At 39.0% G+C, this 19,425-nt stretch overlaps 1 protein-coding gene across 1 annotated transcript in view; it reads left to right on the forward strand.

Moving 5' to 3' along the window:
* LRP2 (LDL receptor related protein 2) overlaps positions 1 to 19,425 on the forward strand; it is a 177,048-nt gene that overhangs the window by 63,131 nt on the left and 94,492 nt on the right. The window contains exons 12-17 of the mRNA XM_027558351.1: positions 558 to 781; positions 2,551 to 2,757; positions 5,333 to 5,535; positions 7,277 to 7,417; positions 8,778 to 8,981; positions 17,786 to 17,978. Of these exons, the coding sequence (XP_027414152.1) occupies positions 558 to 781; positions 2,551 to 2,757; positions 5,333 to 5,535; positions 7,277 to 7,417; positions 8,778 to 8,981; positions 17,786 to 17,978 (1,172 nt within the window). The remainder of the gene's footprint in view (positions 1 to 557; positions 782 to 2,550; positions 2,758 to 5,332; positions 5,536 to 7,276; positions 7,418 to 8,777; positions 8,982 to 17,785; positions 17,979 to 19,425) is intronic.

The raw sequence follows: 19,425 nt of genomic DNA on the forward strand, positions 1-19,425 counted from the left end.
TTTGTTTAACAGCCAAAATTTCATTATGCTCTCTTATTTGGAAAATGTGATGGATCTGATTTCAACTTTGAGTAATGCAATGGAGATTTTTAAAACATAAATTTTAGAGATTCTTAAAGAGTTAAAGATATTTTATTTCTTCTTACATTTCCTTGTACTATTAATAAAATTTTAATTCAATTAACAGATAAATTCCATAAATTTTCCAAAAATTGAGACTTTGGATTATTAGTAGGTCTGATTTAATAACAGCTATAAATAAAAACAAACCATTTCCACCTGTGCCACCAAAAATCCACATTGAATTAAACTTTCACTAACTACTGAAGAATTAGAGATGCAGGCTTTTTTTTAAAAACTCAACTTTATATATGCCTCACATGATTTTAACAAAATGCCCCACCACCTCCTGTTAACCCATGATGTAAAATTAAATGTCTCTAGTGATTTTTTTTTAGTTCAAATGACTGATTTGTACACCAAAGATAAGTCCTGGAAAAAAAACTCTCCCAACTAGTTATGCTTAAGAGGTTTAATAATTTTGGTTTTTCTTTCAGGTTTTTTCAGTTGACATCTCTGGTTCACGTATCAGAGAAGTTCTCGGTGTTTCTATTGAAGACCCAGAGAATCTGGCTGTGGATTGGGTAAATAATAAACTTTATATTGTGGAGACCAGAGTCAACTGCATAGATGTGGTAGATTTGGATGGAAGCCATCGGATTACCCTTATAAGTGAATATTTGGGACATCCTAGAGGAATTGCTGTGGACCCAACTGTTGGGTAAGTTATTTGCAAACATACTGATTTCAGCATTTTTTGAGTTTCATTTCTCCCTCTTTAGATAAAACATCCATTGGCCTAGTTGAAGATTCTTTATGCTCGGTACTGTAGAATCCTTGTTTATTTCATATCTCTTTTCATAGCAGCTTTAAAGGGCTTAGCTAAATATAATCCAATTTGAGGATGTGCAGTCCAAATACACCTACCAATGTCCTAAAAATATGTAATGTTATTGGGGTATGAGTTTTATGCTTAGTGTTTGCCATGTTTTCCTGGCTGAGAGATTGAATTCTTTTTTCTGACTCACTCTAATAGTATTGTCACAACTAAACCATTATTAATGCGATCACTCTTAAGTTGTGAAGTTGTTTTAAACAGGGGATAGATCTAAAACCACTGGGTGGTGTTTTGGAGGGCTCTCAAGAGCCCCAGTTCTTTATGCCTCAGCACAGAAAGAATTTAGCAAGAGGCAAAGTGATAGATAAGTGATTTATCAGCATAGGATGTTAGTGTTGCTGCCCCGAGTACTTAGTGGGTTACATTTTTATAATCAAAGGAAGAGAGGGGAGGTGGATAAGACCACCTTCTTTTTCGTTCTTTGAGTCTTTGGTCATTAATTCCTCCTATTTGTTGGGTGGGAGAGTTTTTGAGGCGTATCTAGGATCATCATGGCACTGTGGAAAAAATTCAGATCTCAGTACGAGTGTCTTTCACTTTGAAATATCACTTTTCCCTAAATTAGTATTTTTGTGCATGCAAAGAACATGCCCTAGGTGTCATTAACTTGTTGACATCACTGGGCAGGTTGTAGGCCTTATTTTCCATGATTGTTTTGCTGTTTTGGGGCATGTCTCATGTTTCTGTTGCATGGTTTTGTTGGTAAGCAATTTAGCTTGGTTTTGTTGTTAAGGACACCTGTCTGGCTTTGATATTATGCCACTTGCTCTGCTTTATAAGTCAAGCAAACCCACATTGTTTGATGATTTTTCCATTACTTTCTTGAGTGCTCATTAACTTTGTGGTCTCCCAAAGCCTCCCTAAAGTTCCTTCTCTATCTATAATCCCTAATGGAGTTTCTAAGCTAACAATCTGAATACTCTACTCTCTCCCCACTGGACCTGTCCCTTTTAGTGATTTCCTGTTAGAGACAAGTGTTGAGATATCAGTGTTTTCTCCAGGTATAAATTAAAATTTTCCTCATCTTCACATTTAAGACCAGTTATATAGAGACTAGCTTTTGCCTAGATTTTCACAGTTGGGTCTTAGAAGTGTTGGGTGAACTTGAGGCTGCTTAAGTGCTGGTGATTATTCATTTCTATTTCATGATCTGTCCTTCCTTGAAGATGATGTATATCATGTCTAGACTGTGCCTTAGAATGAGGAATTAAGGAGGGAAATGACTTGATAGATTTTTTTTTTTTCCTGGTAGCATTTTTGCTGGCTGTAAATAGAGAAGTGAAAGATGGGGTCAGGGAACAGGGGAAAAAAAATTAAGAAGGTTAGAAGGTAGATAAGCTTTTTTTTTTCTTTGCCTGCGAATTGTGCATTTTCATAGTTGCTATTTGGAGTTTTCGACCCCCCCCTCCACAATTGGTCTTCACAGTCTCTGATTTTTAATGCTTTAAAATTTCTCTATTGTTTTAAACCTCCATGGTTCTCTTATCAGCTAGAAGAGATTTCCATTGATCCAAACACACAATCTCAAAAGATATTTACTAAGTAAACTTGTAAAATAGCTGATTCTCTCATCTTTTGTTTTTCTTTTGTAGTTATTTATTTTTCTCAGATTGGCAGAATGTTTTTGGAGTACCGAGGATAGAAAGAGCTTACATGGATGGCTCCAACCGAAAAGACTTGGTAACAACAAAGCTGGGATGGCCTGGTGGGATAACCCTGGATTTGGTATCAAAGCGTGTTTACTGGGTTGACTCCCGATTTGATTACATTGAGACTGTAACTTATGATGGACTTAAAAGGTAAGAAGTTTTTTTTTTTTTTTAAGTACATTTTTATAAGTTTGGGAGAAGTACGTAAAATTTATGGGGAGGGATACTGAAGAACTAGAATTAAAAGACTGCTTTGTTGGTTGACATAACTTGAATGATCTTTGTGTTGACATTTGCATGATGTGACCTGCTCTGAGTTTTAACTTGTTCCATGTTAACACTCAAATTTGATTTCTCTTCTCCAAACCCTCCCCCACTCCCAGATGAAGCACATTATTTTCATTAACTCCTGAGTTCATTATTCTGGGTCCCTTAGAGTTTGTTTCCAAAGATCATTTTATAGTTTAGTTTTCTATTTCCCCCCTAGTAAATAGGTTTAGTTTTCTATTTCCCCCCTAGTAAATAGGTAACATTATCTGGTGGGAATTAACTGGATTATACTGCTCTTATATATTTTTCAAACCTTAAAGAGAAATTCTGACTCTTTACCTGATATACTTCAAAGGCATTTAAACAACCTTTGAATGCAGACTATGGCATATTTTTTCCCTTCATCTTCTTAGTCAAATTAGAGTTGACCATCAGTTCAGTTCAGTTCAGTTCAGTCACTCAGTCGTGTCCAACTCTTTGCAACCCCATGAATTGCAGCACGCCAGGCCTCCCTGTCCATCACAAACTCCTGGAGTTCACTCAGACTCACGTCCATCGAGTCAATGATGCCATCCAGCCATCTCATCCTCTGTCGTCCCCTTCTCCTCCTGCCCCCAATCCCTCCCAGCATCAGAGTCTTTTCCAATGAGTCAACTCTTCGCATGAGGTGGCCAAAGTATTGGAGTTTCAGCTTCAGCATCAGTCCTTCCAAAGAAATCCCAGGGCTGATCTCCTTCAGAATGGACTGGTTGGATCTCCTTGCAGTCCAAGGGACTCTCAAGAGTCTTCTCCAACACCACAGTTCAAAAGCATCAATTCTTTGGCGCTCAGCCTTCTTCACAGTCCAACTCTCACATCCATATATGACCACTGGAAAAACCATAGCCTTGACTAGATGAACCTTTGCTGGCAAAGTAATGTCTCTGCTTTTGAATATGCTATCTAGGTTGGTCATAACTTTCCTTCCAAGGAGTAAGCGTCTTTTAATTTCATGGCTGCAGTCACCATCTGCAGTGATTTTGGAGCCCCCCAAAATAAAGTCTGACACTGTTTCCACTGTTTCCCCATCTATTTCCCATGAAGTGATGGGACCGGATGCCATGATCTTCGTTTTCTGAATGTTGAGCTTTAAGCCAACTTTTTCACTCTCCACTTTCACTTTCATCAAGAGGCTTTTTAGTTCCTCTTCACTTTCTGCCATAAGGGTGGTGTCATCTGCATATCTGAGGTTATTGATATTTCTCCCGGCAATCTTGATTCCAGCTTGTGCTTCTTCCAGTCCAGCGTTTCTCATGATGTACTCTGCATATAAGTTAAATAAGCAGGGTGACAATATACAGCCTTGTCGTACTCCTTTTCCTATTTGGAACCAGTCTGTTGTTCCATAGATTAGTTTAATTGTTAACTATTTTACATCCTCTTCTTTTGGTGTTTTCAAAAACTGGTTAAAACAGCCTTTAACTTTTGACCAAGAAAAATTACTTGTGTCAATATGATTTTTCCAAATGACTTGATCTTATTTTCACAATTAAAAGACCCATGATACTTTTGTTTCTCCTTTATTTGTAAGGATGGTATCACAGTTTGCCACAATCTCTATTTGTTTAAATGAAGAGATTGAGTATTAAGGCTATGACTTCTTATTACTGAAACTGGTTCCCAAAGTGAGAATATGAATTAACCTAATGACAAAAATAATCATATAAATCATACAATTGAGAAATTGCCTAACTTTTTTCTCTTTCATGAATCATCCTCCACCTCACTTCGTGTGGCCTCAGTGAATGACTGATTCTGTAGATGTAGTCATGGCAGCAATGTTGATTTCTTCCCCTTGTCTGGCACTTCTTACCTCTGTTGTCTTCCATTTAAGCAGTTCTGGGCACTCTGTCTCCACTATCAAGTGATTAGCTGACAGTTTAATCAAGCAAGGGCCTGTCAGTGGTAGCCCTGTGCTTTCTGCTCTCTAGAGTGACATCGGAAATAGGTGTGTGTTTGCCACGTGTCGAATTTTCTAACTTGCTATCTTGTTCCCTAGTGGCTGAGAAATGGTCAGTGGTGCAGTGTTGTGAGTGGAGTGAGTGTTGAAGGCATCTTCTACCAGATTTCCCATCCCTTGTTACACTCTTTCCCCTAGGAATTTCAAAATGATGTTTCACATCTTAACCCTTTTATATGTGGGGCAACCTTAAAAGAATGAAGAACAGGTAGGAAAGCAGTAATTTCTCAAAAAATTTAGCTAGGGCAGGGACTGGTCTATAAGTGCCAAGGCTCTTTTCTTAGAGGCAACATGGAAGTCCTTCTAGCAAGTATAGACAGAAATACACCTGCATCTTAAAATGTATCTTGACTATATATTCTATAGTAATAGCTAGCAATTTTTTAGCTTTTAAGCATATATGTGAACTAATTCCACCTTTAATCAAAACTGTATGGTGTATCTCTTTTGTAACAGGATGACAGTAATTCATGGAGGCGCGGACATTCCTCATCCCTTTTCAATAAGCTTGTTTGAAGGACAGTTGTTCTTCACCGATTGGACAAAGATGGCTGTATTGAAGGCAAACAAGTTCAAGGAGACTAACCCCAGATTGTACTACCGCTCTTCCCTGAAGCCATTTGGAGTGACTGTTTACCATGGTCTCAGGCAGCCCTATGGTAGGCACCCACCAACAGAGGGAAAACCCTGCTTGGTACAGGCCTTGGTTAGAAAGGTTTTCTCAAAGTTCTCATGAGATTTGGGAGGTGTTCTCAAATGTTTGATGGATTATCTAGAGAGTTAAACTAGCTGAAATTAGCTTTGCAGGTCATGGGTATTTTAGAGAGGTTGATGTATTTCGGAATTAAAATGCCCAGTCGACAAAGAACATAGAGATGTGTTTAACAGATATTTATTGGCATATGCAGTATACCAGATCCTGTCTACAGGCTGGAGAAAGAGCAGCAAATACACCAAACTAAAATTACCCATCCTTCGTCTACTGGGAGAAATCTCCCAATTCAACTTCCTAATATTACAGTCAAGGAAGCCAGACCCAGAAGAAGAAAATGACGTGCCTAAGCGGCCACTTTATTTAGGTAGTGCCAGAGCTTTTTTTTTTCTTCTTCTTCTTCCTTGTATGACACCTGTTTAGCATTGGGTTTGGTGTCTCTCAGATAGTCATTAGTCAAAGAAATGAAATATTTTGATTCAGACACTGTGAAGTCTTACGTTATTTTATGATAAGTTTTGTTTCAGGGTTTTAAACTGACATGACTGGACTGGGTCCATAGCTCTTTACTGCATTTGCTTATGCATCAAAGGAAAGAAATACAAACGAGGCTACATTGGAAGAAAGCTCAATATCAGTGAACAGTAATTCAGAGAAAGAAAGATTTAACTTAAACCTCTAATGCTAAGTGATGGGTCTGGCTTTCTGGAGAAAGACTATAAAGTAATTAGGCTGATTTAAAAAACCCAAACCAACCAACCTCTAGAACTGATGGTTTTGGATGACTACCCTTCCTACACAAACAAACACTTCATTGGAAAATATATACTATATATATATATATATATATATATATATGAAAGTATATACTATATTAGAAAATATCTATTTGGAATGATCAATTCATGGGCTACTAAACTCACATCTGCCCTTGACCAAAAGTATAACCCAGTTTCATCATCTAAATTATATTATTTGCCTCAGAATGATACCTGCCTGTGTTTCTCAAAATGAATCTACTTGAGAAGGTAAAGAGACTATTTTAAAGAGTAAGTTAAAGGATAAGAAAACAATTTCAAAAGCAGACATTTAAAATTTTGACAGTCTTGCATACAGTAAACTTTCTGAAGTCATTGCCTTGAGAATTGTTTTTGGATGTATAGACTGGTTTGTGTTTCTGACATGTAGGGTTTTGGAATTAGATCTGGATTTGTATATTAGTTTAGTTGTTTAACAACTAAATAATCTTGAGCAAGTTGTCAAACCTTTTGGAACTTTGGTTTCCTTTTCTGTAAAATTGGGATAATAATGTTTACCTCTTAGAATCTTTGGTGGTAAATTGTCTTACAAAGTTAAGTATCCAGGGAGGTTATTTGGGGGAAGTCATATTTTAATCACTGATGCTAGCAGACAAAGCGATATAGTTACTGGGAGGATAAGAACCCTCAAGGCTATTCAATTGCAGGAATTTTTTTTTTTTTTTTTTTTGCCACTAGCAGTTTAAGAGTAGATTGAAGAGCAGCAGTGGGATTGAGAGCAGTTAAATGGATGTATACAGTAATAACCAGTAGTGATGTCTCCAAGGAGTTTCAAACCCATTTCACCCACAGGTTGCAAAATGGCTTCGCATGTCTTGGGTAAATAAGCATTTCTAATTGAGATTTAACAATGTACATTTTTCCTTCCAGCAAGAAATCCATGTGCACATGAAAATGGGGGCTGTCAGCACATCTGTGTCCTCAGCCACAGAACATTCAATGGTGGTTTGGGTTACCGTTGCAAGTGTAGGCTTGGCTACATTCCGGATTGGGATGACTATCACTGTGTTGGTAAGATCACTTTTGGACTCTCTTTCTGACAGTCAGCACAGGGCTGTGCATGCACTGCTTTGGGACTGGGCCAGCTCCCTGTAGCACTTCTTCACAGTGAATAAGCTTTTGGTAGCCCATGGGCATCTTCCTTTGTAGGTACCATTCCTTTTGTATGAAGAAGAACATGTTTGAAGATGTAAATTTCCATCATTTGGGACACATTCACCCCTTGGGTGACTCTCATTCCTGAAATCACTTTCTTTCTTTAAAGTATGCTCTTGAAATTCATAGGATTTAATTTTGAGCCCTTTAGTCTACCACATGTATACCTTTAGATGTTAGTCTTAACCCTGGTGGGAAGCACTTGCCATCACTTTTATTAACTTCTCTTAGCTCGCCACTTTGCCAGTCAGGTAATCACATCTTGATCCCACCTCGCTTTACTGCTATATTCCAAACTAAACTCCTAAGTGTTGGGGTAGCTCATTTCTTCATCTGGTGTTTACTCCTCAGTTCAGATTTTCTCTCTGTATCTGCTTCTATGCTCTGGTTTTCATTTGTGCCTTAAATGCGTAGTCTTCCTCTTTGATCACCTACACGTCTACTCACATTAAAATAATGCTGCCTCGTCTTCATCTGATGATGAAATGCACTTCTACAGTATTTGTTTCTCTCATTTATTGTCCCTTTGACAACTCTCCTTTTTAATGCTTTTGACACATTCTTACTCCCTGCTGTTACTTCTGGATTAGTATGTAAATCCTCTTATTTTAACTTGAACAAATTTGTTCACTCTGTAGGTCATCCTAGATTCAGATAAAGATCACCCTCATTGCAAAAACCATGCTCTCCTTTTTGATTTCCTGGCCCATTGTCTCTGCCTTCTTCTTTGATTTTACACATCACTTCTTCTTTCCTATTTCCTTCATTCCTCTCCTCCCTTTCTGCTTTCCTCCCTGTATTTCTTTCTAAATAATTTACCTGGTTGCTGTTGATATTCTTTTTTGCTGGTCTTCACATCTCCTAAACTGCAGTAGGATTCTTGATATAGATCTCTACACAAAAGTTAATGTAATTGAGAATTTTGATGGAATCATTGTTCAGTTAATACCAGTTTGGAAATTCAGCATATGGACACCATGTGTTATATAAGTTTAATCCTAAGGATAAATTTCTCAGGGAGAAGTAAGATTGTAATACTTACTGCCTTTATAGTATTTTCCTTCTTTCCATTATTTCCAACTATGTTTTTTACATATTTTTTGTATTTATTTCAGACTTATCAGGTGTGATTTATGGGTATAAAAGTAATATCTCTGGAACTGGGAGAAGGCAAGAACCATGCTGTGGTTGACTGCGTGTGTCCTTCTTTCTACAGCTGCTGAGCGGTTTCTGCTCTTTTCATCTAATCTGGCTGTTCGTGGCATCCCACTCACCCTCTCTCACCAGACGGAGGTCATCCTTCCAGTGACAGGATCTTCTTCCATCTTCCTTGGGATCGATTTTGATGCCCGCGAGAAGGCTATCTTTTTTTCAGATACAAAGAAAAACATTATTTATAGACAAAAGCTCGATGGTACAGGTGAGAATGGTTTTAAAGTTTTTTTTTTTCTTTCTTGTTTTGTCTGTTTTCAATAATAATACTAATCATTTGCCCTATAAAACTTTTGCATTCACTTCTTAAGCAGGATCTTTTACTAAGCTTGCTAAATATTTTTAGATAGGGAAATCTATAAATTAGGTCTAAGAGAACACTTCCTTTATTTTCAAAATAAGTTACAAATGAGACTGAATTTTAAAACAATTATTGATGTAATTGGAAAGCTACAAATATTACCATATCGACACTTCATAAAAGGAGGGTTAAATATATGAAAGCTGTTAATGGGTTAATTGACTAGAGGCTGTTCCCTTTATTCAAGCGGCCAGATTGAGCTGATGGAATGATCTCTGTGTAGAGTTGCTACACTACCTAAATGGAATAAGAATATTTATTTTTTAAAGATATGAATTATATGTAAATACAGATTTACTGTAAGTTTCTAGTTGACTGGAATTCTGTTAAAATCTCCATAATCCTCACAGAAAGATAAATTAGTCAGACCTTATCAGTTGGGTACTATCAGCCAGACCTTATCAGTTGGGTACTATCATGATCCAGTACTCTGATTTTACCATCCACTAATGGGTCGAAAACCGAAGTCTGAAAAAAAAAAGAGTAGCCACAATAACAAAGCAACTAAGAGGGCCAGCTCAGGAGCTCACTGCTTAGTTTCGAATCCTGAGTTCTCACATTTCTTAGTTGTATAATCTTGGGAGTGTTACTGTGAAATAGGAATAATAATAAAGGCACTACATAACTCAATGTTTTTGATAGGATTTTAGGTTAATGCATTTAAAATACCTAGAATAATGCCTGGAAAATAGTAAATACTTTCAGTAAATGTTAGCTAGATAGTTGGATGGCATCACTGACTCAATGGACATGAGTTTGAGCAAACTCTAGGAAATAGTGAAGGCCAGGGAAGCCTGGTGTGCTGCAATTCATGGAGTCAAAAAGAGTTGGACATGACTTAGCAACTGAAGAACAACAAAAGCTATTATTATAGCTGTTATCAATGAAAAACTCTTATTACTCTGCTCCACCCTGCCCCAACTGAGACTTGCTCACTAGAGGTAATTCCTTACCATTCTTTTGTCCCCATGTTTCTAAATACTTATACTTACTAATACTTATGCTGTTACTAAAACTTACTAATACAATTATTAGTAAGTATTAGTAATTAGTAAGTTACTAATACTTACTAATGCTTATACCATTACTGAGTCCAAGCTCATACAACTCACTGCATGGCAGGCTAGAATAGCAACTTTATTTGGAAAGCCAGCAAACCAAGAAGATGGTGGACTAGTATCCCAAAAAAGCATCTTACCCAAGTTAGAATTCAGGCCTCTTTTGTATTAAAAGCAGAGAGGATTTGGCTGGTGAATCCTTTGTCCTTGGAGCTATCCATGTAATCTGTTTACCATGTTCCTATAAACTACCAACAAAGCAAAAGCTGTTCTCTGTTCTGCAACTTTTTATCTCTATAGAAAGAAAGTAGAAAGTATTAGTCACTCAGTCATGTCTGACTCTTTGAGACCCCATGGACTGTAGCCCACCAGACTCCTCTGTCCAAGGAATTCTTCAGGCAAGAATACTGGAGTGGGTTGCCATTCCCTTTTCCAGGTATCTTCCTGACCCAGGGATCAAACCGACGTCTCTTGCATCACAGACAGATTCTTTACCACTAGGGCCCCCTGGGAAGCCTTTTATCTGTGTGTGTGTGTTCAGTTGCTCAGTCGTGTCCAACTCTTTGCGACCCCATGAACTGTAGCCACCCAGGCTCCTCTGTCCAAGGAATTCTCCAGGCAAGAATAGTGGAGTGGGTTGCTGTTTCCTACTCCAGGGCTTTATCTCTACATGAAGGGAAAATTTATACCCTTAAATGTCACAGCCTTGAGAATGGGCTATGCTGTGTATTTTATCCCATAGGCAACATTCCTTTACAAAAGGTGCCGAGCCTGCACGCTAAGCACAGGCAGCAGAGAACAAAGGTTAGAGCTAAAGGAATAGATGCAATGTGGAATCAGGGTTATTCTTCTCTGTTGCAGTACCTTTTCTTGATTTGTCATTTTAGACATTTATTTTCCTTGTTACAGATAAGGAATCAGCTCTCCTTTTCCCTCTCCTTCTCCCTAAAAAGCTAGAACATAATTTTTTGTTCACTGCTAAATCAAGTAGTCTTTCATGATGACATTTCTTGAACAAATGTTGATTTTTTTTCCCCCTGGAGTTTGACAATTGTTCCATCTTCATTTGCTTAGTTTCTTCTATAGCTATTATATTTTCCCCCAACAGATCTATCAAATGCTTGTCTGTGTATCTACATATTTATCAAATGCAAAATCTGTGATTTTTTTCCCCCTCTGCTGTATAGTTGAATCTGGCACACAGCTCTTCTGACCTCCATCTGCTGCTTCTCTCTGCTGGTTTTCCTATTTCTGGCAAGCCATTTATTTCTCTTTCCAGACTTATTTCCATACTTTGCTGAAACACATTGTATCGTAGCTTTCAATGGGTAGGGTGGTATATAATTTGAGTTTGAATCTACTTTTATTTTGCCCTGCAACTCGATCATTTGACAAGGTGTAAGGTGAAAGTAGTTTTACCTTAGAAATTTGAAGACACTGATGCACTGTCTTCTAGAAGCCCATGTCGGAAGTCCTGTGCCATCTGCAGTAGCATTTCAGTGTATATGACCTTTCTGGGGGGAGAGTCTTTTTGTTTCTTTTTGGAAACTTTTAGAATCTTTTTGTGATCCTTTTCATCTTGAGATTTCTCTCCTATTCCAAGGGAGTTTTCTTGCCCCTGCTTTTTTCTATTCAAGCATGTTAGGTTAATCATCTGTTTTCTTCTTATCTTTCCTTTCTTGGTTTTCATCTCTATCATTTCATTCTACTTTCTGTGAGTTTTTTTTTTTTTTGGCATTTTAGTTTTAGTCTATCAGATATTTGATTTTCAATGTTGAAGAGCTCCTTCTTGCTCTCTGATTATCTCTTTTTAAAAATAAAGCCTGGGACTTCCCTGGTGGTTCAGTGGCTAGGACTCCATGCTCCCAAAATAGGGGGCTCAGATGTGATTCCTGGTCAAAGAACCAGACCCCACATTCCTCAGCTAAGACCCAGTGCAAATAAATTAATTAATTAATAGAAAAATAAATTTAATCTTTTCTTAGTCTATGAAGATATTAATTACATTAAATGATTGATTTTTCTCTTTCCATTTCCTTTGGGTTGCTTTTTCTTTTGGGGTTGTTTTCAGATATCCTTTTTATGAAGGAAACTTAAATTTCTTTGAGCCTTGTTTGATAGTAAGAGCAAAGCTATAAAGTGCTAACCAGAAAGCTATAGTTATGAATGGGCCTCATCAGTTGGTGATCAAGCAGCCCTTTTGTTGCTAAGTCGCTTCAGTCATGTCCGACTCTGTGCGACCCCACAGACGGCAGCCCACCAGGCTCCCCCGTCCCTGGGATTCTCCAGGCAAGAACACTGGAGTGGGTTGCCATTTCCTTTTCCAAAGCCTTTTTGTTGAGAAGTTTCCAAATGTCAGTATCAGCAAAGCCTTTCTGGAGATGGTCAGTTTCTTCTTAGTAGATGCTCCTTCTCCCTGTGGGGGTGAGGAGTAAGAGGGGGAAACTAGTACCTGTGTTCTGGGAGCAGTGCAGATGAGAGGGGGCGGGGGCCCCTTCAGGTCAGTGTTCACAGGCATAATCTCCTGTGTTCAGTTCTCTGCAGAGCTGTCGGGCCACATGTCCTCAGCCTGCAGCCTCTCTGAGTTGAGTTCCCCCCGAGGAAAAAAATTCTCAGGTCTGTTAGAGGGTGCAGAGGCGAGGAGTGTCATAGATGCTCGGGGTTGGGTTCAGCTGTTCACCATACCACCTTTTTGATTTATTTATTGGCTGTGGTGAGCCTTCACTGTTGCATGTGGGCTCTCTTGTTGAAGCGAGCGAGGGCTCCTCTTCCTTGTAATGTGTGGGCTTTTCATTGCGGTAGCTGCTCTTGTGTGCAGGCTTCAGTAGTTGCGGCTCGTGGGGTAGAGTGTTGGCTCAGTAGTTGTGGCGCACGGACTTGGTTGCTCCATGGCTTGTGGGATCTTCCCTGACCAGGGATCAAAGCAGTGTCCCTTGCATTACAAGGCAGATTCTAACCACTGGACCACCAGGGAAGCCTCTGTACTAGGGTAGTTACTCAGCCCTGCCCTTTTCAGAATCTGGTGCCTCTGTGTGCAGACAAGCTGAGGCTTCTGCATGTGTGGGTGTTGGTGCTCACCTCTGCTGGTATATCTCACCTTTTATTTAGTTAGTTACCCCTTCTCCAGTTTCTTTCTCTTCATCTGTTCTTCTACTGGAAGGAAGAGGAGATAAACTTGCGGTTAATCTGTTATTTTGAACCAAAAGACCTTTTTTCTGAGGACTGGAATTACATCTGCAGAGTTACTACACACAGGCTGTCTCCCGTAGGTGCTTCCACAGGTCAGATTCCTATAGCTTTGGCAACTGCAGTTCTCATCATGGTTTTCTTTCTTTCTTTTTTTTTTTAAATAAATTTCAAGTCCACATGCAGAGAAAATTGCCTTTTAAAATAGTGGTTAAACTCTTTGCACTTTGCTTAGGGAGGTATTACATTTGCTCTGGTTTTCCAAGTGAGAAGGTGAAATTCAGTGAGTTACATGCAAAAACTGTTCGAAGTCAAATTGAAGTCAGTATGGGCTGACCCTCAGGGAACTTGCCGCATCAATGATCCTTTCTCTTCTCCACCTTTTTTTGTTTATCTATTGACTTGTCCTCATCAGATATGCTGAAGTCTCTCTCATCCTAAAAATCCTTCAACCCACCCTCTACTTCATGTTCCTTTTTGATTGCAGTCTTCTGTCCTCAGGTTTGTGGACAAGCACCTTGAAAGTTTGGTGTACGTTTTTTAAGCCCTACTTCCATATCTACATTTCTCACCTCTTTGCACTATGTCACTTTCTTGAAACCAATCTTATCCCAGTCACCTCCAGTCACTTTGTTATAAACTTTCAGTTCTTTTCTTTGGCACCTTAGTCATTTTCTTAAATGTTTTTTTCACCTTGACAACACACTCCTGAATTTCCTTCTGTTTCTTGACCATTATTTCTACTGTTCCTTAAACATTTTTTCTTTCAGTTCAGTTCAGTTCAGTTCAGTTGCTCAGTCGTGTCTGACTCTTTGCAACCCCATGAACCACAGCACACCAGGCCTCCCTGTCCATCACCAGCTCCCAGAGTCCACTCAACCCACGTCCATTGAGTTGGTGATGCCATCCAACCATCTCATCCTCTGTCGTCCCCTTCTCCTCCTGCCCTCAATCTTTCCCAACATCAGAGTCATTTCAAATGAGTCAGCTGTTCTCATCAGGTGGCCAAAGTACTGGAGTTTCAGCTTCAACATCAGTCCTACCAGTGAACACCCAGGACTGATCTCCTTTAGGATGAACTGGTTGGATCTCCTTGCAGTCCAAGGGACTCTCAAGAGTCTTCTCCAACACCATGGTTCAAAAGCATCAATTCTTCAGTGCTCAGCTTTCTTTATAGTCCAACTGTCACATCCATACATGACCACTGGAAAAACCATAGCCTTGACTAGACAGACCTTTATTTACAAAGTAATGTCTTTGCTTTTTAATATGCCGTCTAGGCTGGTCATAACTTTCCTTCCAAGGAGTAAGTGCCTTTTAATTTCATGGCTGCAATCACCATCTGCAGTGATTTTGGAGCCCCCCAAAATAAAGTCTGACACTGTTTCCACTGTTTCCCCATCTATTTCCCATGAAGTGATGGGACCGGATGCCATGATCTTAGTTTTCTGAATGTTGAGCTTTAAGCCAACTTTTTCACTCTCCTCTTTCAGTTTCATCAAGAGGCTCTTCAGTTCTTCTTCACTTTCTGCCATAAGGGTGGTGTCATCTGCATATCTGAGGTTATTGATATTTCTCCTGGCAATCTTGATTCCAGCTTGTGCTTCTTCCAGCCCAGCATTTCTCACGATGTACTCTGCATATAAGTTAAATAAGCAGGGTGACAATATACAGCCTTGACGAACTCCTTTTCCTATTTGGAACCAGTCTGTTGTTCCATGTCCAATTCTAACTGTTTCTTCCTGACCTGCCTACAGGTTTCTCAAGAGGCAGATCAGGTGGTCTGGTATTCCCATCTCTTTCAGAATTTTCCACAGTTGATTGTGATCCACACAGTTAAAGGCTTTGGCATAGTCAATAAAGCAGAAATAGATGTTTTTCTGGAATTCTCTTGCTTTTTTGATGATCCAGTGGATGTTGGCAATTTGATCCCTGGTTCCTCTGCCTTTTTTAAAACCAGGTTGAACATCTGGAAGTTCATGGTTTATGTATTGCTGAAGCGTGGCTTGGAGAATTTTGAGCATTACTTTAATAGTGTGTGAGATGAGTGCAATTGTGTGGTAGTTTGAGCATTCTTTGGCATTGCCTTTCTTTGGGATTGGAATGAAAACTGACCTTTTCCAATCCTGTGGCCACTGCCGAGTTTTCCAAATTTGCTGGCATATTGAGTGCAACACTTTCACAGCATCATCTTTCAGGATTTGAAATAGCTCAACTGGAATTCCATCACCTCCACTAGCTTTGTTTTTTCTTTATCTGTCCTATATGCAATTGTGATCTCTAGTGTTCAACATGGGTCCTCTCTTCTAATTGTGCATTTTCTTCCACATAATTCTGCATCTTCTGTGTCTTTGGTTACCATCTAATGTAGTAAGTATAAATTAGTGTAGGGAAACTTATGATAGGCCATTTTCTGAATGCTTTTCTTCCTAACCTGGAGAATGAAGGGAAAGGTCAGGGAAGGCTTCGTGCAGAAAGTGCCAAAAGTCTCAAACCAAGCTCACATTTTGGTTTTCACATCCATTGCACCAATTGCCTGTTGGATACTTCACCTGGATATCCCACAGATCACCTGAAAACCAATTCGTCTAAATATTCACCATTCTTCCTCTTCTCCAGACCTCCTGCCCCAAGGGAAAGGTGTCACCTTTTACCTGCCGCCCCACCCTCCCCAAATCTGGTGGTCACCCAAACTTCTTCCTTTCTTTTAGCGTCTATCATTAACTTATTAACCTGTAGCCATGCTTCTGAACATGTGGAATCCTCAGTGTCTGTCCTTCCCACTTCCACATCTTTTCTACAGCCCTTCATTCACCGCTTCCTTTGGGAAACCTCTTCCTAGGACTTCACTGGTGGTCCAGTGGTTAAGACTCTGGTTCCACCTCATGGTGCATTGGTTCAGTCCGTGATTAGGGAATTAAGATCCTGCATGCTATGTGGTGGGGCCAAGATAAGTAAATAAATAAAAGCAAAACACCTCTCTACACCTATTGTCATTGTTCATTTGCTAAGTCGTGTCTGACTCTTTGCAACCCCATGGATTGCAGCACACCAGGCTTCCGTTTCCTTCACCATCTCCTGGAGTTTACTCGTATTCATGTCAGTGATGCTGGTTAAGCATCTCATCCTCCTGCACTTCCTGCCATAATTTCCATACCATCCTGTGCATACCACCATCACAGCAGCCAATATTCTTCTATTGCTTTCCCTCTTGCCCTAATTGCCTCCTCTCCCCTCTCCTACTTCATTATAGATATCTTGAAGACAGTGTCCACATTTCTCTCAAGACGCTTCACTTTACATGACTCAGTTTCCCCATGTGGAAAGTAGAGATAATAGTAATTCCTGCTCTTGAGCTGTTGTGAGGATGGATGAATTCATGTAAAGTACTTGGGCTCGTTTCAGGCTCATGAAGTGAAGTGAAGTGAAGTCGCTCAGTCGTGTCTGACTCTTTGTGACCCCATGGACTGTAGCCTACCAGGCTCCTCCATCCATGGGAATTTCCAGACAAGAATACTGATGTGGGTTGCCATTTCTTTCTCTAGGAGATCTTCCTGACCCAGGATTGAACTCCGGTCTCCCACATTGTAGGCAGATGCTTTACTGTCTGAGCCATCAGGGAAGTGGTGGCTCATATTAAGTGCTCAGTATAAGCTGCTGTTAGTAATACTATTAGTAGTATGATGTTTCCTCAATGTCTAGTATGGTGTCTAGCACACAGAGGACTTTCTTTGTATAATTTCTCATATAAATAAATGGAAAAAAGACTAGACTTTTTCCTTCAAAAGAAAGAGGTGTGATTGTTTACTCTGATTCACATTTTTTTTTTTTTTTAAAGGAAAAAGAGGGGGAAAGGCATAAAAATTCACAAAGGAAAAAGTGGTCTTTGTTTCTCTTCATACCCAGTTCTGATTTCCTTTCTGGCTGCTGGTCTTTCCCAAACTTGGCAACTTTGTGGCTATGAAAGAATTGTTGATGAGAAGGTTGGGCGGGAATGCCTCCCAGATACCCCCAGTCGTACCTGGCAGTGTCAGCTTATCAGTGCTGTCTGTGGGTGGTGGTTGTGAGTATGTGAACTCAGGTATCTCTTCTTCAGATGTTCTGTACTGAGAAATTTTTTCTGAAAGGTTGAACAAGGGAGTAAATCCAGGCCATACCACTGCTGGTTCTGTTTAACAGAATCATATCTATTCTTTGAGATCCAGACATTTGGAGATGAGTAGATTCTAGGTTTATCTCATGTGTTGCTTTGCAGTTTACAGTTGCTTTATTTTTTTTTTTTAAAGAATTTCATGTTACTGAAATACTCTTTGCGTGCTCACACAAAGTTTAAATATGCAGTGATAGGAAAATGTATATCATATAAAATATGCTTACTTTAAACCATGTCCATATTTTAATTTACAGGAAGAGAAATTATCACAGCTAACAGGGTGCCAGCTGTTCAAAGTTTGAGTTTTGATTGGATTTCGAGGAATCTCTATTGGACAGATTCTTCTTATAGGAGTGTCAGTGTCATAAGGCTAGGTGATAAATCAAGACGTACAATCATCCAGAATTTAAATAACCCACAGTCAATCGTAGTTCATCCGACTGCTGGGTAAGTATGTTCATGTTTTCTTAAGAAAACAAGCGATGCCATAGGTATTGGGCAAATTTAGTAAATACAAGATTGAACCATGTAAGTTGAAATCACCTTAGATTGTATCCTTTTAGCATATGCTGAAATTATCACTTTACCTCTACCACTTACCTTTAGCTAAGTTTTGGCTTTCCCAGCCTTCACTGAACTGTGTTTTTTTCATAGTCACATAGGACCAAACAGTGAGTCACAGATTCGGTGGAGAAGGAATGAATATGCAGCAGAATTATCAGGAAAGGCTCAAATTCCTTCCCAGCTTTAATGCGTTGATACAAAGCTTATCAAAGCTTTCTAAATCGTTCAGTAGTTTTCAGAATGAAAAGTCTTTCAGACCACAAAGTGTTTAACCACTGCGTTGTTGATGGAGTCAGGCAAGAAAAGACAGAGCATTTCACATCATCCCTTCTAGTTCTTACCTTTTTTATTTAAATATGTTTGATAGTTTGATAGCTTACCATAAAGTCTTAAACCAGGTAGTTATGTTTTAATAGAGTAATAAAAAAGTGATAACTGGTAACTTACTAAAGCCTGATTGAGGGTACATAGCAAACACTTTACATAGTGCATAATCTCATCTAAGCCAAAAGCTGGTTTGTGAGTGAGTGTATACAAGACCTGTTTTGGACCTCAGAGAGATAAAGTAACTTGCTCAAGGACCCACTGCTATTAAGCAACAGTTAGTATTAAAATTCCAGACCTATCTGACTGCAAAGCCTGTGTGTCTAACATATTTTAAAACTGACGATGGTATCGATAAGAAGTTTTATTGCCCGATAGAGAGTTAAATGTTGATTTTCTAGTGAATTTATCTTAAGCTAAGTCTTTGGCAGTGGGTTTTAAAAAGGCGTTAAATTCCTTTCCTAATCAGTCATTCATTTGAAACAATATGAAGTCACATTTCAGAAAGTTACCTTTTGGAAAAGACTCATTTTAGTTCTTAAGGTGCACATGAAAGAGAAGAGCTTTGCCCCCCTACACTTACATTTTTGCTACCCTTCGAAAAAAAACAAAAAAAAGCATAAAAAAGATGTCTTGGGTAAGAAATCTTGGGTACATTGATTTGGGTGCATTTTTAATCAGGAATGAAATGCTTTGCTGCAAATTCCTTGTGGAAGATGATTAAAGAGTCATCTAGTGGATCCTTGATGTTTAATCCAGAAAGAAAGTGAGAGATTATAAAATCTGTTTTTGTTTTACTCATCATTTATTTTATTTCAAGGACATGTAGTATTAATAATCTGAATTATGTCTTTTTGAAGAGCCTACTTGGTGACAATAGTCCTGAAGTCTAGCACAGTGGTTCTCTGCCCTGGATGCTCATTTTAATGCTATTTGTATTTTCTATGTATTTTTTTATATAAACCCTACAGAAAACTAGTTTGCAGCAATTCTCTGGAGAATCTGT

Source organism: Bos indicus x Bos taurus, chromosome 2 (assembly GCF_003369695.1).
Source record: "Bos indicus x Bos taurus breed Angus x Brahman F1 hybrid chromosome 2, Bos_hybrid_MaternalHap_v2.0, whole genome shotgun sequence".
NCBI lineage: Eukaryota > Metazoa > Chordata > Mammalia > Artiodactyla > Bovidae > Bos > Bos indicus x Bos taurus.